This window comes from Mustela lutreola, chromosome X, assembly GCF_030435805.1.
Source record: "Mustela lutreola isolate mMusLut2 chromosome X, mMusLut2.pri, whole genome shotgun sequence".
Taxonomy (NCBI): Eukaryota; Metazoa; Chordata; class Mammalia; order Carnivora; family Mustelidae; genus Mustela; species Mustela lutreola.
In genome coordinates, this window is record NC_081308.1 from 128,924,805 (window position 1) to 128,946,818 (window position 22,014).

Consider the following 22,014-nt stretch of genomic DNA (forward strand, 5'->3'; position numbering starts at 1 on the left):
GAGCGGTCACTTTCCATCTTGCCAATAGTAAGTTCTGTCTTCACGTGGATTTGTTTAGAGACAGCCAACTTATCCAACTGTTGCTGGGTACGACCCTCAGGGCCCTGGAGAGAGGGTTTTTTTCATTGAAACCAATTTCAAATTGACTTACTTTAAAGAATGAACTTAGTGTTTCGATTATACTCAGTGTTTCATCTTGATAAAATCAGCAACACCCCTCCAGTCTTTAAAAGTACTTGAAGCTATCTGAGGGAACTAACACCTTTAGAAGCTCCCTTTTTGTTGTGGAAACAAACAGAAAGCCTACTTTAAATAGGTGCATTATTAATATAAATTGTTTTCTAGTCAAATTTTACTTTCAGACTTGATAGGAATCGCATTTTCATTTGGCCTCTCATTTTTTTCTTAATTTGTCATTCTCAAAGATAAATTGCAAAACCAATGAATTGTAACCGGTAAGGGAATGTGGGTCCTGGATGAGATCCTGGATTAGAGAAAGGACACTGGGTGAAAATTAAATAAATAAGTTAGTAAGTTTATTAATAATTTCATAACATGTTAATATTGGTTCACAGGTTGTGGCAAATGTACTTGAGTATATGCAAACTTTCTGCAGTATCTTTGTAACTTTTCTATACATCTAAAACTATTCTAAAATAAAACATTTAATTTTAGAAATTATCGCACTCTTAAAGGCAGGCAAAGCAGCGCGCTAGACCCCATGAATGGAAAAAGATACGAGACGTACTTCCTGCCTTCCAGGAGGTTCTTGCGGTTGAAGAGGTGACAGGCTCATGAACAGGAGAGCTAATGCTCCACCGTGTGGTGTGTTACATGCCACAAGCCTTCGTAGCAAAGGCAGTGGAAGGAAAGGGGCTTTGGGATTTGAGGGGCTTGAAAGCAGAAGGGGCGAGGGGACTTATCTGAGGAGATTAGGAGTCCAGGCCATCTTTATAAGATGTGGAATGGAAGTTAGGACCTACAGAATATGGAGAAGGCTATAAAAGGCCCCTGTCAATTTTTATAGGTTTGTCCAAACAGAGGGAGATAGAAAGGAAATGAAAGAAACTGTCAGTGTTCTCTGAGGAGGCCACCTGTGATGGGGGTGCCAGACGGGCACCTTAATGACCTCTGACTCAGGGTTGCTCAGGCCTCAGTCCCATCGTGCCAGAGGACGGGGGAGCAGAGATGTGGGTAGCCTTGAGCCGGACCTTACAGAATCAGTGGGGGGCACATTTGGGCTGTGCTCCTGGAAGCTCCAGGAGGAGCATCTGTCTTCGAGTTCCGGGTGGCCGCTGACATTCCTTGGCTATGGCCAGGTCACTTCGTTCTCTGCTCCTGTGGTCCCACTGCCTTCTCTCTGTGAAATCTCCCTCAGCTCCTTCTTATCAGGATACGTGGGATGTAATTTAGTGCCCTCCCCCACGATCCAGGATAATCTCTCCGTCTCGAAGTCATTATCTTGATAACATCTACGAAGTCTCTGTTACCATGCCAGGCGGTATTCACAGATATCTGGGGGCCAGGACCGGGGCATCTTTGGCTGACCCACTATTCGGCCTCGCACACTGTTTTGCAGCCCCAGAGCTGCTGCTAGACACATGGCATGGCCACCACGAACCTGCATTCAGGCGAAGTGGGCTCACGACTGTGTGCGAAACAGGGCAAGCTTCACAGGCAAGACCACCCCCATTCTAGTCCGCCCCTGGAGCCCCAGCAGGGTAGAATGTCTCTGTGGTTTCTGGAGCATATGGTTTTTCTCTGTCCTTTTCAACACTCTTGCCCGGTAGCCCTTCCCATTTGGAAGTGACCTGTCACTGTGTGTTTCTGAGAAGGCAGCTAGACGGCAGCCGGCGTTCGCCGAACCTGTCCTCCTTGTCATCACTTCGTGGGGATTCTTTCTTTCGGGCCAAGACAGGCTGTGCTGGGGCTACCATTCCTCCTCCCGCTTCAGAGAGAAAGGAACCACGGCTCTGTGACTGGCGCAGTGTGTGGCGGGTCAAAGCGGCGGAAGGTTTCACACCCAGGCCTCGGGCCACGGAGCCAGCGCCACACGCTGCCTCCCCGTCAGCCGCTAGGCCGTCTGATTACACAACAGTTGCCAGTGATGGTTTTGAAAATCTAATTTCACTTCTTGAGATAACTAGCAGCCTTCCTGTCGAGAAGCAGTGGTGGGAATTCATACTTTGGGGGAAAACATCTAATATTTTGAAAGATCACAGGCTGAGGCCGCTTCCCTTTCTCATGGTGAGGGGAGTGTCTGGGGTGAAGCTGCCTTTAGTCGCATCCAACAGCCCTTTCCTCAGCAGTGCCTCAGATTAAATTTGTAAACAGGATTTTGAGGAGATGCTTAAAACACTTGAAGAATTAAAGCCACTCTAGTCAGTTAAAAGCAGTGACTTCTGTATGAATAATGGAGGTCCCCTCACCTGTCCTTCTGGGCACTTATCTGCAGTTACTGTTTATATCAAAATAATGCAGGTGCGGATCTTCAGAGGCTCGGTGGGTGCGATATGGGACTGGTGATGGCAGGGTCGTGAGTTCAAGCCCCACACTGCGCATAGAGCTGACTTAAATAAGTAAATCCAGTTAAAAAAATAACAAAAAGTATGTGTCTTTAAAGTTTTCTCTACCAGATCATTCGCTTAGTCCGACTTTGCCTTGAGTCCATGAAAACAACTGTAATGCATGACTGTTGCAGAGCTGTTAGGGCTTGGGGAGCTCCAGAAATGGCATCATGAGCACATGAAAAGACGGAGCCCTCGTACACTGACGGTGGCAATGAGAGATGGTCCAACCACTTTGGAAAACGGCTTAGCAGTTTGCTAAAAAGTTAAATAAACATCCATTTACTGTGTCATCCAGCCATTTCCTTCGTCAGTGTTTACCCAAGTGAAATGACGACTTAAGTCCCTACAAATCTGTGCGTGCTAGAGTTCACAGCAACATCATTTGTAGTAACCAAATGCAAGAAACAACCAGGTGTTGATCAGCTAGGGAGTGAATAAATAAAATGTGATCTGTCCGTACAACAGCATATGCCTTGACCGTAAAAAGAAGGAAGTACTGATGCAGGCTATGACATGGATGGACCTTAAGAACATGACACCAAGTGACAGAAGCCAGACATAAAAGCCCACCTATTACGTGATTCCATTTAGATGACGGTTGTGGTAAATGCAGAACTGTAGAGATAGGAAGCAAATCAGTGGCTGCCGGGGTCTGAGGGCAGGAGCAGGGCTTGACCTCAGGTGGCACATGAGACTCTCTGGGGGTGATGGAAGCGCTCTACAGCTGGTTTGCGATGATGGCTACGCAGCTGTGTGTACGTGTGTGCGGTCTTATCACACTGCACACTCGTGATGGGTGAACTCTGTGCTTCATACAGAATAAGTCCATAAATACCTAAGTCACCCAAAAATGACATCCTAGCAATAACTCCTGGTATACACAAATTTCGTAGTATTTCTCAGTCTCAAATGTTTACAAGAAGGCTGTCACTTTATCTTGATGGAAGTATTCCACTTACAAGCCACAGAATAGTTCATATTTTGTCAATTTAAAGGATAAAAGGGGATTTCCATTGTATCGGGCCTTTAAGGTCTAAACTAGACCTGTTGGGCCGGTGATGTTTTTTAAAAAAATGATCACTGCTATAGGTTGAATTGAAACCTCCCCCGTAAAAAATTCCGTGTATTGAAACCCTGACCGCCCCCCCTTCCCGGTACCTCAGAGTGTGACCTTTTTAGAACTAGGTTCCTCGGAGGTGCGGTGAGTGCAGATGAGGTCATACTGAAGTAGGATGGGCCTCTGCTTCAGTAAGACTGGTGTCCTTATGCAGAGGGCAAATTTGGACACGGAGACACAGACACAGGGAGAACACCACGTGAAGACTAGAGTCTTGCTGCCACGAGCCAAGGAAGTCTACCAGAAGCGATGAGAAGGTCTGGAACAGGTCTTTCCCTAGAGCCTTCAGAGGGAGCCAGGCCCTGCCCACACTTTGGTGTAGGCCTTCCAGCCAGACAATATACTCCTGTGGTTTAAGCCCCAGGCTGTGGTCATTGGCAAAGACAGCCCTCGTACGCTAATGTACTCACAGGCATAAAAATGGGTTTGAAATGCCGTTTAGACTTGTGGACATTGAGTTTGTTGTTTTGTTATGACCTAGTCTCATCGGAATGCCATTGCCCCAGAGCAAGAGCAGCGGGCCCCAGAGCCCCTGCTGTTCCATTTGCAGAAGTTTTTCTGTTCTAGACAATAGTAATTTTTGAAAACATGACCTTTTCTGGAGTTAAAACCGATTATTTCAAGTTTTAGCCATATCTTACAGTTGCCTACTAATCGCGTGTTCTTCTTCGCCAGCTTGTCCTGACGGGAGCCATTCAGGTAGCAGACAAAGTTTCCTCGGGGAAGAGCTCGGTGCTGGTGCACTGCAGCGACGGCTGGGACCGGACCGCGCAGCTGACGTCCCTGGCCATGCTGATGCTGGACAGCTTCTATCGGAGCATCGAGGGCTTTGAAATACTGGTACAGAAAGAATGGATAAGTTTCGGACATAAATTTGCATCTGTAAGTGAACAGTCAAGCCGACGTGTTCCATGTCCATGTTTGAGATTGAGAGACTGGTGGTTAAGCCATATATTTGCTTTCGAAAAGAAAATCTGAGGAGTCAAATGAAAAGTATGTGCGATTCCTTGGGGGTCGTCAAAGTTGTTTCCGGAGACCGCTTTCTCCATCTGCCCTATTTACAGTTTGACTTGAAAATCAGAGCAGGAGCCTGCGTAGAAGGGTTGAAATTGAGACTGTGTGACCATTCTTTCTCAGCTACAATTATAGCCATTAGAGCCAAATACCTTTCACAGAGCCGCTAGACTCGTTCAAAGCTTTATTATTGTTACTATCATTACTATTCCCTGACGCACAATTTGAAAATTGCGAGAACTTGTTAAAATTCATATTTCCAGGTCTGAAAAGGCCTTAAAAAAAAAAAAGAAAAGAAGATTTATTTAGTTATCTGTTTGAGAGAGTGAGAACACACGCAAGCATGAGCAGGGGGAAGGGCGGAGGGGGAGAGAGGCCTCCAGCGGACTCCCCGCTGAGCGTAGAGCCTGGCGCAGGGCCTGATCTCATCACCCTGAGCTCATGCCCAGAGCCGAAGCTCAGAGTCAGACCCACTTAACTGACCGGGCTGCCCAGGTGCCCCTGAAGAAGCCTTTTTAACAAGCTCCCTCAGATGATCATCCACACTTCCGAAGGAATGTGAAGAACATTTTCAAGTAGAAAGAGTCATTGTTAATAAAAATAAGTGGTGAGGCTTTTGTCTTGTTCTTAGGAGAGAAAGAACTTCACTTACTAATGACCGCACTGTTTTGGACGTGGTCTTGAGGCTTCGGCCGTGAGGGTTGGCCCCTCAGCACTGCTAACTTAACGGCAGGCTGAGCTGATGGCATTGGGGTAGTATAGACGTTTATGTTTGACTTCCGGTATTCCTAAACCTTTGCACATTTCTATATTGCCAAGGAAAAACAGACACCATTTACTCTCTGAGAAACTTGGCATTTGGAAAGCAGATTGATGAGTTGTATTGTCACACTTTGTGGGTTATATATGCTTTCTCGGTTTTGTACCCGTAACTGAAAACAAATCATCTCCATCCTTTCGTTTCAGAGAATAGGCCATGGTGATAAAAACCACGCCGACGCTGACCGGTCTCCTATTTTCCTCCAGTTTATTGACTGTGTATGGCAGATGTCAAAACAGGTAAGGGATGTGTACGGGATAAAATTACATTGGACTTCACGTTTAAGTGTTTTGATCTAATGTCCGGGATTTGCCTCACGGTACGCAGGGCAGAGAGAGATGAAATGAGTCCGGCCCTACGCGAGTCATTGCTGAAGTCGGGTGGTGGGTACGTGGGGTTTGCGCTTTTATTCTCGCAGCTATTTATGCCTGGGATTTTCCGTAATGTTTTAAAAATTCAGTATTTAACTGCGTCCTCTCTCCTAACGGAATCCCAACTCATCTTTTCCGTTGCCTTGGGACCAGCCTGTGCACCTAAGACCCCGTCGGTGCTGAAACTACCCAGTGTGCCTTGTATGCTCGGGAGAACCCAGAATGTCAGCTGGTTTTCCTCTGATCCCTTTCCTTGACCCTCCTTCGAACTCCTCGGTCCTGTGCCGCTCACTGAGCAGTGAGCTCTAGGGCGTATGCAAATGGCAGCCTCTGCTAGTCCCAAGTTTTCATGCTTTGTGGGCGTGTTTGTTTTTGTCTAGTTCCCTACAGCTTTTGAGTTCAATGAACGATTTTTGATTACAATTCTGGATCATCTGTATAGTTGCCGGTTTGGGACTTTCTTATACAACTGTGAATCTGCGAGAGAGAAACAGGTGAGTGGAAATGCTCATCCTTTTAGTTAACTGTGTCGTGTCTTCCATGAAATAGAAAACAAATTTTATTTTTTGATAGCTTGGTTTGTGGGAAATGTAGAGGGTTTATTGAGTGTCTGGCATTTTCTGTGGGGGAGGGGGTTAGACTTTGACTTTGAGAGTAGGAATGACTTTAAAGGTATAGAAGGTCCCCCTCCCAAAACACCATAAAAACATCAGGAAAGGGCATTGTTTTAAAGGCACAAACCTACAGGAACAAAGAAGATGAGAAAGGAGACACAGGCACCAAATTTGGGGACTCTGACAGAGGGTTCTTCTTGAGAGAGCACGAGAGTGGGCTGGGGACCTGCGTGTTATCAGGGGGTGAGGTGAATGGCAGTGAGCCCCAGCTGGCAGTTCCCCAGAAGCTAAGCAGAGAGTTGTCCTGTGGCCCGGCAAGTCCACTCCCTGGCACATACCCAAGGGCAATGAAAACAGGAGTTGAAACGAAAGCACACAGATGTTCAAAGAGCTAAAAGGTGGCAACAACCCCGGGTCCATCCGCTGATGACAGGATGAACAGAACGCAACCTAGCCACACGCTGGCCTAGCAAAAGGAAGGAAGTTGTGCCCCAGGCTACCATGTAGACAAACCTTGAAAACATGCTCATGAGGGGAGCCAGATGCAAAAGCTCACAGATGGCATGATTCATTGCTAGGAAATGTCCAGAATAACAAGGCCATCGGGGCAGAAAGCAGATGAGTGTTTGGGGGGGGGGGGGCTGATGGTGGGGGGAGAAAGCAGAATGTGTGCTCAGTGGGTTTGAGTATTCCATTCGGGGTGCTGAAGATCTCTCAGAACTGGAGAGGGGGGCTGTGACACAAATGAATTGTAGACTTCAAAGTGGTGAATTTTACAGTACATGAACCCCACCTCGATAAAAAAAAAAAAAAAAAAAAAAAAATCATCCCTGGGGAAACGGAGCCCAAGAGAGGAAGAACCGAAAGATACCAGCACCTGTGGTTCCCCACAGTGCGGCTCCGGCGCTGAGCCTTGTGGTCCCAGGGCTTCCAGTCGGCTCTTCAGTAATAGCAGATAGCTTGGAGGGAGAGAAGCCACTTGGACAGAATGGTTACCAGGTTGGGAGGGGAGAGATGTAGACAGGCAGCTAGTATCACATATCCCCAGAAAGATAAGTAAATGTTGGTACTGTGATGTAATAACAGGATATTGTTTGGAAAGACTATGTAAAGATCAGAAAACAACTTGAAATGAAAAGAGGTTAAAAATCCAGAAGAAGAGTTGAAAGGTGAAGTGGAAATCTAGAGACGGTGGTAGAAGATGGAAGGGAGGTGAGCACACCAGGAGACCAGTCCTAGAGTCTGATCTCTAGATCATAGGGCATCCAGAAAGAGAAAACAGGGAGACCTGAGAGCAGGAGGTCACCGAAATAATATGAGAATATTTCCCAGGGTTGAAGTATATAAGTTTCCACACTGAAAGGCCTGCCACATGCCCAAGCATGGCAGACCAAAACAGGCCCAAGCTAAGGCCCGTCTTTGTGAGGTTTCAAAACACCAGGGACAAAGAAGAGATCCTTCAAGCTTCCAGACAGAAAAGGAATGGGTCATTTGCAAAGAAACAGATAGAAACAGATCAAGAAGGCAAAATCCTTCAATGGCGGTGTTGGAAGCCGGAAGTCCGTAGAGCATTGCCTTCAGAATTTTAATGGAAGATGATTTCAACCTAGAATTCTCTAAACACTGAACTGTCAGCCAGCTGTTTAGGCGGACCAAAGATATTCTCAGACATGCATGGCACCAAGAGTTCCCTCCCACACCAAACCATTTCTCTGGAAGCTCCTGGAGTGTTGGCTCCATGCAAACAAGAAAGAAGACTGTGGAACTCAGGAAGCCGGAGCTGCAGCTCGGAGAGAGGCAACAGGGGATGCTTGGGGCGAAACAGAGACGCCATCGTAGGTGTGTGGCTGGCTTTCCCCTGAGGAAGAAACGGGAAGCGCCTGAGGTGCTGAGTGTCTTGACAGAAGTTTGAGATGTTGGAGGAAGAGTTCGGGGTTCAATTCACAATAAATGTCAACAACAGATAATAGGATACGCAGAATAGATAGTTAGATGGAGGGAAGATGACAAAATTCGTGCAGGAGAAGAAGTCACAGAAAGGGATGCAGGGCCTGCCCGAGAGTAGTATTTGCTTCGTCACAGGAATCTGACACTAAATGTCAGCCTCCTGAAAGCCGTGCTTCCTGCTGGGAGCACAGGGTAGGACAGAGAGCGTGAGTGCCCAGAGCCGCATGGCCCCCCGGCTGGCAAGGAAAGCATATTATTTAGAGATACGGAGGTTAAGTACCAGATAGTCAAAGCAATCAACTTAAAAATATCAAACACAGTTGCTTGTGGGGAGCTGAGAGATAGCTGAGGTTTTTTTTTTCTTTTTTCTTTTTTTATCCATAACAAACCTGTGCAGGCTATGTGACCTTTTAAATTATGTGCACGCAGGGGCGCTTGGTGCCTGCCTTCGGCTCAGGTCAGGATCCCAGGGTCCTGGGCTCGAGCCCTGAGTTGGGCTCCCTGCTCAGCGGGAATCTGCTTCTCTCTCTCCCACTCCCCCTGCTTGTGTTCCCTCTTTCATGTCTCTTTCTGTCAAATAAATAAAATCTCTTAAAAATTATTAAACTCTGTGCATGTATAAAACTAAAAGCAAGCATGCAAATGAATACAACCCAGCATAGCTTGGGGCATCGGAAAGGTACCAGTAAATGAAATTTGAGGTGGATTCCAAGGAAGACAAATTTATGCTGCCATATTTCTTGTTCACATTAATGAAATATGTATGTTAAAGACATTTCTTCAGTCACTTGTTTCAAGCCGTTCTTTTTTAGCTCCCAGTTTTAGCTCTTTGGTCCTTGCTTATTGAAGTCATTACTGGGAAGAGTCTCAAAGTCTGCCTTTGGTAATTTTAACAATCATACCTTTTATTTCCCAAGCTTTGGGGTTTTTTTTTTTCTAGTTTATGCTCAGAATCGGTAAAGATCTCCAAAAAACAGTGAAAACGTGGATCTCTACATGAGATCATGGACACCAAGTGAGAAAGTAATGATTCAGTGAAGTCAGTTATCCAGGTGTTTTCACATATCTGCATGTTAGCGTGATAGCGAGCGAACATCTGGATGCTTGGATGCTTGGTTAAAAACAACTTCCTATCTGGGTCCCTGCTGTCAAGTAGGCACAGGTTAAGACTTTACAGTTCTAACATATACAGAAATGAAGAAAGCCGACAGGATCGTATGATCGTTTTTCTCTCTGCTGAATTACAAAGAACATACTGCCTATCTGTTCCCAGATGTTTTACCTAGCCAGGAAGTGTCGTCTTAGCTCAGTGAATTACATTTAATGAGACAGCGTCCTGCATCTCTGTCTTCTGGCAGAAACAGTGGCTCTCCAGCTAGGCCATTATCTCTGCAAATACTAGTAAGTGGCTGCCGAACACTCACTGGCCCATGAGGCTTTTTGAGCTATTCTGGGGCTAACGCAAATGTTTGATTCGAGTTGAGGCTCAACTGTAGTGCCACGGGCTGAAAGATGGTTTGTGTACTTGTGTGTTTTGACTTCAGCTTCCTGCTTTCTCTCTCTCCGTAGAAAGTTACAGAACGAACGGTATCTTTGTGGTCGCTGATCAACAGTAATAAGGACACGTACAAAAATCCTTTCTATACTAAAGAGATCAATCGAGTTTTATATCCAGTTGCCAGTATGCGCCACTTGGAGCTTTGGGTGAATTACTACATTAGATGGAACCCCAGAATCAAGCAACAAGTAAGTGAAGGGAGGTCGTTGAAAGGCAGTGCTATTAATAGTCTGCCTTTGGGTTTAGATAATGTTACTCAGTAGTGCTTTTGTTTTAATATCATGAGAGGGGAAATGAACTAAAAAAAATCATACTTGCTTTCAAATGTAACTTTAATTAAAAATTGGTTTTAATTACTAAGTCACTTATTTTGATTGGTGTTAAACTTCGATTCTTATTTTATTTTATTTTATTTTATTTTATTTTATTTTATTTTATTTTATTTTACTAAAATGTGAACTGCAAGCTCTGGAAAAGTTTTGGGTTTTGTTTGCCAAGGATTTGCTTCAAGTAGTGGACACTGTTGCACATAAGACAATTCTTTCAAGTGAGTGGACTTAGAAGAAACAAAGCAGTTTCTTCTGTCTGCTTCACGTGTCTGTACCAGGTCAGCGGACATCAGAGTGCACTTCACTGAGGACCTTTGCTTCTGAAATAAAGATAATTGATCTGTCAGCAGGTAGTACATTCGGTTGGCCATTCAGCAACCAAAAAGGGAAATAATGATTTTTGGGCAAAAAAGTCCGTATCTTGTTGAAGACAGGCTCGGGCTTTCCACTCTCCACTTCACTCCATCCAGAAGCGGACGGGAAGCATAGCCTGTGTGTGTAAGGGCTCAGAAGGGCCTCTGGTCTGTGACTTGTTTGAAGTGTTATAAATACTTCGTATTTGCAGCTGCTCCTTTGTGAAGGTTCTCACCTTCTCCTGTGGTTTGGATGGCGAGCTGCCTGTTCGCACGGGCCAGTCTTGTAAAAGTGCCAACTTTAATCCCGCTAGAAATTGCGGGGTGATAGCCGGGCCCGGGTGCTGCGCTCTGTCTCTTAGACTGCTCATCCCACTCGTGCAGCTGGCCGCACGCCAGGCTGTGCCCTCTCTCTCTGCTGGGGACTGCCCGCTTCAAGCCGGCACTCTCGTTTCAAGGTCTCTGCTGCTCCCGTGAAAGGCTTCTGCCATTCAGGAATGGTGGAAATGTGTAATCTCTTGGAAAGTGACAAATTTCAGGGCTTGAGAACGCTCGCTTGCTTAGTCGGGGATTTGAGAAGCACAGTGAGGGAATTTCTAGCCTTTGGAATATCAAGTAAAGAGGAAACAGGCATTTTGCCAGGGTTCTAACTGCTGTTACAGGGGCCATGTTCCTTTTCTAATAAAAAAAAAAAAAATACATATATATAGGGGCGCCTGGGTGGCTCAGTGGGTCAAGCCTCTGTCTTCCACTCGGGTCATGATCTCAGGGTCCTGGGATCGAGCCCCGCATCGGGCTCTCCGCACAGCGGGGAGCCTGCTTCCCCCTCTCTCTCTCTGCCTGCGTCTCTGCCTACTTGTGGTCTCTCTGTGTCAAATAAATAAATAAAATCTTTTAAAAAATACATATATATTATATAGATGTGCAGTGTCTCCTATAATCTGATCCTTTTCTGTATTTATTGTGACTTTTTTTAAAACATTAGTAATTAGAAAGTATCGCTAATTTCTGTACAGATTCTCTAATCTCCCCTCACCCATTTGTACTGGAGAAATTCTTAAAATTCAAGGAATTTAGAGCAATTCACCTCTGAACATATAAAGGTAATAACTGTGTGACAAGTAGGAAAAAAATCATTAGAATAACTTACTACAGTGTATCTACCCCTTTATTTTTGTAGAGCTTAGCAAAATGGAACTGGGCCAGATAGGAATACACATTTCTTGATAGAGGTTTCTATTTTGAGACAGTAATTGCTCTGTATTATGATCTGTGAAATTTACTCAAAAAGGAAAGTAACTTATCCTTTCCATATAGATTTTCGGAATGTGGAGGGTACTACACGGATCTTTGTATTCTCAGGGCTGTGGTGGGGTGGGAGGGTGATTAAGAGATTAAGAAGAGGTCATCTCTGGCCCCAGGACCTCCCAGGCTGACGGGGGTGCCCGGAACATGAGCCGATGATAGTGCTCAGGGAAAAATGTCATAATGGATGTGTGAATTAAATGCTTTACATTTCCTTAAAGATCTCCCCTAGAACATTATTTCGTACAGAAATAGATTTAAATCGGATCACGTAGGACTTTTTAAATTATAAATTGTAAACCTCAAGGAATATATTTAACCACTTAAAAGTTCAATTGTTGTTCAGTTGTGTGGCCCAGTTGGTATACAGACAGTTACCAGGTACCTGTCGTATATATACGAGCAGTACTGAAAGCGACAAAAGCAGATACAGCCCATCTGTCACATGAGCTCTGGCCTAGAAGAAGGAAGGGTTCGAGTGCGTTTTAAAAGCAAGAACCACCAACCGTTGCTGCGACATAAAAACTCAGTGGAGTTGACGGAAAGAGCAATGCTTACCTTTGAAGAGCTATCGCAAAGCCCATGTGGTGCACGTATTGAGATGAGGGGTTGCTCATCCCGGAAGCGGAAGTATCCCACGAGTCCTGTTAAGAGCCTGAATGAGGCCTCGGGCGGCCCCGGAGCCTCCTCTGGGACTCCCGCGGCTGTTGCGCGGGCGCACGGTGCCGCGCTCCTGTCTGCCCCGCAATCGTCAAAGGGTGAGCCAAAGCGTGAGAACAGGGGCAGTCACATAGAAACAGGCTGACCCGTGTGGCGCTTAAGTCATTTCTGAGGGGAGCCCCAAAAGGAATGTGACCCTAAAAACTGCCCAAAGGCCAGGGTGCTTCCTCTCTTCACCAGCTGTAGTGTGCTGTGCAGAGCACACGCGGGGCTCCACGTTCGGTCCGGGGGAGGGGCCGGGCTGTGCCTTTGCAGCCACTTGACTTTCAACTTCATTTCTTATAATTTTGTGTTTTGGACTCTTTCCTCATATCCTCTCAATGGTTTGTGTTTGTCTGTAGGCTAATGGCTTCTGGGTATTTTGTACCCATCAGCAGACCGAATTCTCTTTATTTGGAATCATTCCTCGGTCTGCTCTCTTGAGATTTCTAATTATACAGCCTTGTCATCTACAAAAATGGTTTTTACCTCCGATTCTTTTTTCTTGTCTAATTGTCCTTGCTGGCATAGTAACAAACTGATTCTGGTAGTCATCCGAAAACACGGAATTTTAAAAATAGCCAGGACAGCTTTGGAGGAGAATATCGAGGAAGAACTTGCCCTGCTCTTTGCAAGGGTGGAGCCTGGAAGCAGACGGCACAGATGGGGAGCCCCGGGAGGTGACGCAGGGGACAGAGGACAGACCGTCCTTGCACAGCAGATCAAAGTGGACGTGTCTAAAATGGATCCCCTGGTCCCCAGAACCTATTCCTGCTGCCATCTTTCCCATTGTGGCTCTTGGACACTCCATCCTAGTCGCTCTGGCCAGAAACCCGGGAGCCCTCTTCGACTCCCTTCTCTCTTGCACCCCCTTATGTGGTCTGTCAGTGAAGCCCGCTGGACTTGGCCTTCAAAACCCATATGACCCCAGACCCTCCGTACCAGTCCTCCCGCTGCTGGCCTGGTGCGGGCCGTGCGGTGCCGCCTAGACTTCCAGCTGAACTCCCGAATTCCACCTTCCTTCCCTCCAGTCTGTTCTCAACATGGTGGCCAGAGTGGTCCTTGCAAATAAAGCCCATCCCAGATCCCACCGCCCCTCCACTCAAAACTGTCCCGGGAGCAGCTCACCTCACCAGACAACAAAGTCCAGGTCCCTGCAGTAGTTTCCACGGCCTGATGCAGCGCCCCACCAGCCCTGCCCCTCTTAACCCTGCTCTGCTCCCTTTCCGGAGCGTTCCTAGCCCTTGAACAGCCCCTGTCACTCAGACTGGTGGTATTCTTCATTTGTCTGTCTCCCTCTGCTGGAAGGAAAATGCCATAAAAATGGGGATTTGGGGGGGCACCTGGATGGCTCGGTGGCTTAAAGCCTCCGCCTTCGGCTGGGGTCATGATCCCAGGATCCTGGGATGGAGCCCCGCATCAGGCTCCCTGCTCAGCGGGGAGCCTGCTTCCCCCTCTCTCTGCCTGCCTCTCTGCCTACTTGTGATCTGTCTGTCAAATAAATAAATAAAAATCTTTAAAAAAAAATGGGGATTTGGGCCTCTTCGTTCACTGAGGGGTCCCAAGTGCCCAGAACAGCAGCTGCCCGCAGCAGAATACATAGAGAAAAATGGACGAAAGACAGTAGCAGGTTGTGCACAGTACCTGCTGGGTGTTAACGTGCTCTACCAAGCACTCCTGCTCTTTTTGAAAAAAAAATTTTTTTAATTTATTTGAGAGCACGAGAGAGAATACACATGCAGGGAGAGCAGAGGGAGAGGGAGAAGCAGACTCCCCGCCGAGCAGGGAGCCCGATGCGATGCGGGGCTCCATCCCAGGACCCCAAGATCATGACCTGAGCCAAAGGCAGACACTTAACTGACTGAGCCACCCAGGCGCCCCCAAGCATTCCTGTTCTAATGCCACGTGTGCCTTTCTGAAAAATTTCACCTTCTGCAGCCCCAGTAAAGGAATAGGGCTTACAGGAAGAATAGGATTAGGAGCAAGGAGGAGAGCTCCTCCAGCCTGTGGACGTTTGTAACTAGAGCTCTGATGGACACACCGGTGCGGGCCCCTGGCTGGCTCAGTCGGTAGAGCATGCAACTCTTGGTCTCAGGGTTGTGAGTTCAAGCCCCGCTCTGGATGTAGAGGTAACTTAAAAATAAAATCTTTAAGAAAAGAAAGAAAAGAAAAAGAAACCCCAGTGCCACTGGAAATGCGTGGCGTTTTTACCTGGCCTCTGTCGACCACTCCTTGGCAGACGCTGGGGTGGGCTGGTGTTACCCCCAAAAGACATGTCCACTCTGAACCTGGGAATGTGACCTTATTTGGGAAAGGGGTCTTTAGAGGTATTACTTAGTTAAAGATCTGAAGATGCCATCCCTCTGGATTTGGAATAGGTCCTACGTCGTGTGACAGGGGTCCTTATAAGAGAAAACAGACGGGGATTTGAGCCACAGACACTTGTGGAGAGAACGCCCTGTGAAGACAGGAGGCGACAAGGATGTGACCACAAGCCAAGGACACCTGATGCCACTGGAAGCTGGAAGAGGAGAGGAAGGAGCATCCCCTGGAGCCCCCGGAGGCAGCACAGTGCCCCCGTTGCGTTAAGCACTGCCGCTGTCCCCCGGGCCGTGCTCATTTGCTATGGTGGCCCCAGGGAGCTCAGACATAGTATTAACCCCCGGGGCTCCCGTGCCCTCCTGAAGGCCATGACCCGGCCCGCTGTCCTCCACACTGTGGGCCAAGGCCAGGGCACGGCCTGCTTCAACTCCCTTGTTGGGGTTCAGAGCCTACCAGGTAGAAAGCAGGATGGTCCCAGAAGCCACTGGTGCCAAAGGAAGGGACTTCTGTAGCCTTTTGGCCTTTTTCTTAATGTCTTCATAGACTGCTCAAGCTTTCTAGAAGCTTGCGTTTGATCACTCACAACATGCTGGTGAGAGAGCCTCCTGGGGGCTGTCGTGTCGTGTATCTTGGCCCGGGTGGGTGATGGCATTAGTGCACATCTGGTAAAGGCTCGCTGAGCTGACCAGTTCAAGATTGGTTTGCGTTCCCGGCATAATGTATGTATCAGTACAGGAGTTTAAAGAATTGGCATGCTGGGGAGAATCACATTCTGTCCCCGCGTGACGTCTAACCTCTGCAGTGCCACGAGACCCCCACTGACCCGTGAAGGAAAGGGGCGGCACGGCGACACCGACCATGACGGCTGACCTCGCTCTACCAGCAGCCCCGTGAGGTCTGTGCCGGTCCCACTCCCATCTCCCTGGCAGGGAGGTGCAGACTCTTGGGTTAAGTCCTCTGGCTGCTGAGAGGCAGACCCGAGCTTCGCCCCTGAGGCTGACGGGCCCGGGAGCCCCGACTCTCGGTCGCTGCGGGAGTGCAGAGATGAGCCGTGCCTTATTCACTCGGGGACTCAGCTGGGCTCGAGCACAGAGACACGGGTCAAGACGCCAGTCAATACAGACAGAATACAGAAGAGCACCATCAACGCAGGCCTCGACAAGAGAGACCAGAACGGTGTATTTCGTTTCCCAATACGCACGTATAGGAAGAGTGTCACGAATCTACACGGGGAAGAAGGCCATGCGCCTGCTGGAGGAGAGTTGTGGCCTCCGGAAACGAAAGAGCAGTGGGCTTGGGGCCGGGACACGTAGGAGACCGGAGCCGTGTCTGGGTTGATAAACCTTAAAAAGATGGTGAGGCAAATGCAAGGCCATGTGTACATGAGCTTATGTCTTGGTGGCGAAGAGCTGGGTGTCTCACCCTTTGTACTTTTGACCAAACTTTTGACCTTTGTACTTTCTGACCAACGCTGAAGGTCAGTCCGGGGGTTTCCTGGGAAAAGCTCTAACGCCCGTCTGTGCTTCTTTGCAGCAGCCTAACCCTGTGGAGCAGCGCTACGTGGAGCTCTTGGCCTTGCGTGATGAATATATACAGCGGCTCGAAGAGCTGCAGCTCGCCAGCTCCGCCAAGCTCTCCGACCCCTCGACCTCGCCGTCCGGTCCTGCCCAGATGATGCCCCACGTGCACACTCACTTCTAGGAGGGAGCCCCAGGGCTGCGCCAGAGCTCCGAGTAAAGGAGAGACTTGACTTTCACTTGGGGGCCTCTGTACAAAGTAGATTAAAACATTTGCCTCCGTGTAGAACTTGAACTAACATAATCTTAAACTCTTGAATATGTGCCTTCTAGAATACATATTACAAGAAAACTAGTGTCTACAGGGCAATCAGAAGAAAGGAACCAAGATGGTTAGCCAAGTGGAAAATCCGGACACCTTTCAAGGACAGTTTTTGAAAGAGAAAATTGAAATTGAGTTGACCTCTTTCGAAATACTGTGTCTACAATATGTATTTTGTGAGCCTAATTGGAACGGCATTATTTTAAACTGAAGTGAAAAAAAATAGGTTTGTGAACCGGATTTTCCTTGGGCTGCTTCTCATAGTTGCTTTGGTGTAAAACGAGCCCAAATGTGAGAGATGTTGTTGCCAAAACCAAATCGAGCTCATCCTCTGAGGCGTCATCCAAAAGCAAGGTGTTGAAATAATTGCCAAACTTTATACCATCGTGAGTGGTGGCTTAAAGAGAAATAGCTGCGTAGATGAGTTTTTCGTTCTTTTGGAATTTTGGAATCTGATGTGTTTTCCCGTAATTTTCAAGAGGAGCATATTTTTATATTACACTGATGGGGCCCAGTCGAATATGATTTGATTTTTTTTTCAACTTTTTGCCAGTTCTGTTTTCTAAGTTCTTCTATCAGCTTGCCTGAAATTCTGACCCATTTTCAGGTTGTAGAAAAGCCCTTAGCACTGTTGGAAGATGTCAGGGGCACTGTGCTGCTTAGGTGAATGTTTTTGCAAACATCGCTCTAGTCCGACCAGCTTATCCGCCAAAGCGTAGGGCTGGCCATCTAGGATGCATGAGCTGTCGCTAGAGCTTCTTCCTTTGAAATTAAAGCTGCAGATGTACATTTGTCGAGCGTGCGTGGTGTTGGATGCCCCTCCCCCCAAGTGTGCATTAAACTGGTTCTACACATTTTTACTTGAAATGTACCCGGCAGTTTGTGTTTTCAGGTTTTTGGGGAGTTTCGTTTTGTTTTTGTTTTTGTTTTTTGTTTTTGTTTTGTAGTCGTAGTGCTAGTGGTAAATGAAGTTTCAAATACAGTTCTATTTGATATCTGAACTAATTCATTTAGTTACGTATATTTGTAAAAGTTAAGGCTAGAGTTAAAACAATTAATGTTTTCAAGTGATTTGTAAAGGACTATTTATAGCTAATATGGTTTTGTTTTCAATGAATTAAGAGAGATTAAATATATCTTTGTAAATTATTTTATGTCACAGCTTAATTGGTCTACCAAATAAGACATCTCAAATACAGTAGTATCATGTATAAAATTTTGTATGTATAAGAAATTTTATTAGACATTCTCTTGCTTTTTGTAAACGCTGTAAATAGTTCATAAATTAACAAAGTGTCACTCCATAAAAAGAAAAAGGAATACTAATAGCTTAAAGGATTTTGTGAAATGTCATGAAAATCATCATGACAATAATGACTAAAGACCTGCTGTAATAAATGTATTAACTAAAATAGCACTCTGTTTCTGGGAGTATAACCGTGTGTGTGTTGTTGGGGGAGGTAATGGGTGTCTTGTCTTCTCCTGCCTCTACGTCACATGCTCTTGGTCTTACTAGCAGCCTTGCAGGGCTCTCCCCAAACTGCAGCAGTATGGTCCATTTGACTGTATTAACAGTGGCAATTTTAAGCCGTAGCTGTCTTAAAGTCCGGAGAGCTTCCGCAAAAGAGCCAGGGTATGTGGACGCGAGACATTAGACTCCGGATGCAGAACACAGCGGCCGCCATTAAGGGATGGTGAGACCTTGATGGAAGTAAGCCATAGTCGGTGTCTCTTGTGCTTAAGATTTCAAAATTGTTTTCAAATAGTATAGCTGGTTGGAAATTATGTGCATTCTAAGAATGCTAAATAGTTCAAGCAGTAAACTAAAATTAACTTTTTTTTTAAAATCTGAATAGGACTCTTTAAAGATTAAGTTTCTTTGCAGAGCGTTGTTGCCCCAAAGTCCCACAGCATTGAAACGAATGTGCACAGGTGTCACACTGAAGTCCGCGTCTCTTGAGTTTCCAGTGCATAGCCTTATAGCTCTGCCAATTGGAACGAAACAGAGTCATCTCTCTTCTGGGAAAGCCCTTCAAATAAGTTGCAGTCATAGAGATTTTTGATAATGTGACAGTTTTCCCGAACTATGGTCCTAGCCCTTCCTGATATACTTAGGTAACACAGTGAAGCTTATCCGTCTGCTTTTTTGGTAGGAATAATACTCAGAACTCTCCAAGTAGTTCATCACCTGCAGCCCTGTGTACAGAACGCAGATTTGTGGGTCGCTCATTTGGACAACTCTTGTGGCATTTGGGGCATTAGACAAAAGCAGGGAATGTTCTTAAGTGGGAGACTTTGTCACACAGTACTTAAATCTGTGGCTGGAAGACACGGCCAGAAGCAGAAGCAAGGGGACCTCCAGAGCAAATAAGAAACATATGCAAGGTGTGTCCCACAAACGAGGATTAGCACATCTGCAGGAAAATACTATGGTTGAAATAGATTGCAGTCGAATTGTTGGAGGTTCACAGAATCACTCATTGGAAGTGAGTCTAATCCGCCGACATCCATTGGTGGGTGCACAACTGCATTAAAGAATGATTAGCAGAGTCTTCTGTATTAAATGTATGTGGAAGATGAAAGCTCAGCAAACCGAAGCATGCTCGTTTCCTCAGGAGGCTTAGATTCAGACACAGGTTAGTCCTTATTTGCGAAGACGATAATGTGTTTAACCGCCTAGGTAGGGTAGCTACACATTTGCCCATGACTGTTAGTCCTAATGGTTTATTTTCCAGTAGCTCTGGACAACATGACTTACTCATTTATAGCTGGTAATACTTATGTGCTTCTGAAAGTGAATGTATTTCCCAGTGCATTCCACAGAAATCACAAAAAAAAGTTGTTCACCTCGTGTCAGGGGCCCTGATCCCACAAACTTTCTTAGCCGGGATGCGCGGAGACCTGGGCTCCTGCCTGAGCTCTGGAACTGTTGCTGGGGCAGTTGGAAGGTCTGAGGCCTTCCCAGCTTTCAGAAGTGATGGATCTGGAGGCCTCGGTGTCCATCTGTTCAGCTAGGGTATGGGCTTCACGTTCTCGAAGGTTCCTTCCAGTTCAAACAGCCCTTCCTAGAAAATGCATTTTAATCACTCGTGCACATACAAGATTTATGGCACAAAACAACATTTGCCTCCCGTATTAGCTTCCTGTTTCTGCTACAAGAAATCAGCACACATTTAGAGGTGATTATCTTACAAGGTATTTACCTCCTTACAGTTCTAGAGGTCAGAAGTCTGAAATTGGTCTCACTGGCTTTAAGTCAAGGTGTCGGCAGGGCTGTGTTCCTTCTGGAAGCCCTCGTGGCTGCTTGCTTCCCCAGATTGGTGGCCCATTCCCCTGTCTCTTAGGCCAGCAGCATCTCAAATGTCTGGACTCTGACTCGTCTCCCTGCCTCGTTGACATTTACAGGCCCCTGGCATCATACCAGGCCCACCCGGAGAGCCTAGGCCAGTCTCCCCATCTCAGGGCCAGCTAACTGGTGACTTCAATTTCCCCCACTACCTTAATACCCCCGTGCTGTGTAAGCTACCGTACTGCCAGGTTCTGGGGAGTAAGATGTGGACATGTTTTGGGGGAGGGGGCGTCATCATGCCCACTGCACTGCAGTCTGTTCAGCTTCGGGTCTAAGCAGGGTGCAAGAGGTCAAGACACCGCTAGGCTCGCCCATCACCAGCCATGCAGTTACTTTAGGTAAGGGCCAGCTCAGTCCATTCTGTGACCTCTCAGAGGAAATCCAACCTTTTAGTTGCCTTTGGCTCCCTCCCCCCAGTTCTGGCTCTCCTTTCTATCCTGGCATCATCCAAAGCCAGACCATGTGCTTTCAACTCCCTTGGTCCCTAAACGGAGCAAAGGGCGCTATTTACTGGGGCCGTATGTGCTGCACACTATACTATCTGGCATCCCCACAGACTATCAAACGGATAGGTTTCGTGTTTGTTTGTTTGTCATTTTTATTTGGAAACAGAGATGAGTGAAACAGTGGCCTCCTTCGAGGAGCACCTGGCCTAGAGGGAAGACTGTTGGGTTAACGGCTAATTCCCATGCAGGGAGGGTGCCTCCCACTCAGACAAAGGCAGAGGGAGGGCTTTGGGAGGTCAGGGAGGAGCTTCTTGGGAACGCAGTCAGAACTGAGTCTTGAGGGACACCTGGGTGGCTCAGTTGGTTAAGCAGCTGCCTTCAGCTCAGGTCATGATCCCAGCGTCCTGGGATCGAGTCCCGCCTCGGGCTCCTTGCTCCGCGGGGAGCCTGCTTCTCCCTCTGACTCTGCCTGCCACTCTGTCTGCCTGTGCTCGCTCTTGCTCGCTCTCTCTCTGACAAATAAATTAAAAAAAAAAAAAAAAAAAAAGAACTGAGTCTTGGAAAGGTAGGAAGCCTAGGTAGGAGCTCGGTCGCATCTGTCTTTGGGGAAATGCATATTCAAACCACAGTGAGATAGTATCCCACAGCCACATGGGCAAAACTTTTAAAAGTCTGGCAATCCCACGCATTGAAAAGGTTGTGGGCCGATAGGAATTCTCTTATGCTGCTTTGAAGAACGGTTGGTATCATCTGGTCAAATCAATGCCTACCTTAGGAGGTAACATTTTTCCGCTCTCAGGCACATAGATGCCCTTGAGAAATGAGAATTTCATGCACCAAAAGACATGTACAAGAATATTCATTGCGGCATTGCCTCTAATGCCTCCCCCAAAACTTGAAACACCTCAAATACCCAACTACAGTAGAACGGAAGAGTTGTGGTGTCTGGAGTCATCCACACACACAACGAATGACCAAACTACAGCTACATGTGACACGGATGACTTCCATGAGCTTGTTGGTTGAAAGAAGCCAGATACAGAAGCATATATACAGTATCACTCCATTCGTACAAGTTTAAAACCAAACAAAACTGTTGTTTTGGTGTGTGTACATGGTAAAACAACAAAGAGAAGCAAAGAAATCATCACCATAGACGGAAACTGTACAAATAGAAGCATCTGGTCCTTTAAACATGACGCAGTAGGTACAGAACCCAAAGAAAGTTGGTGTTCCTGGATCGTAAGGTGCACGGGACTGGGGGAAGATGACCAAATGTTAGGCAGGAGCTGGGCAGGGAACTCCCTCCAGGCCCTGGTAAAGAACGGGCATTTTCTTCTCTGTGCCGTAGGAGCTGCTGA

At 46.8% G+C, this 22,014-nt stretch overlaps 1 protein-coding gene across 8 annotated transcripts in view; it reads left to right on the plus strand.

Annotated features, from left to right (window-relative positions):
- Positions 1-18,275, plus strand: part of MTM1 (myotubularin 1) — a 106,539-nt gene extending 88,264 nt beyond the window's left edge. For all 8 annotated transcript variants that reach the window (XM_059156455.1, XM_059156456.1, XM_059156457.1 and 5 more), the window contains 5 exons: positions 4,363-4,569; positions 5,668-5,760; positions 6,273-6,386; positions 10,023-10,199; positions 16,553-18,275. In XM_059156455.1, coding sequence (XP_059012438.1) covers positions 4,363-4,569; positions 5,668-5,760; positions 6,273-6,386; positions 10,023-10,199; positions 16,553-16,720 — 759 coding nt within the window. In that variant the 3' untranslated portion in view covers positions 16,721-18,275. The remainder of the gene's footprint in view (positions 1-4,362; positions 4,570-5,667; positions 5,761-6,272; positions 6,387-10,022; positions 10,200-16,552) is intronic.
- The last annotated feature ends 3,739 nt before the right edge of the window (positions 18,276-22,014 follow it).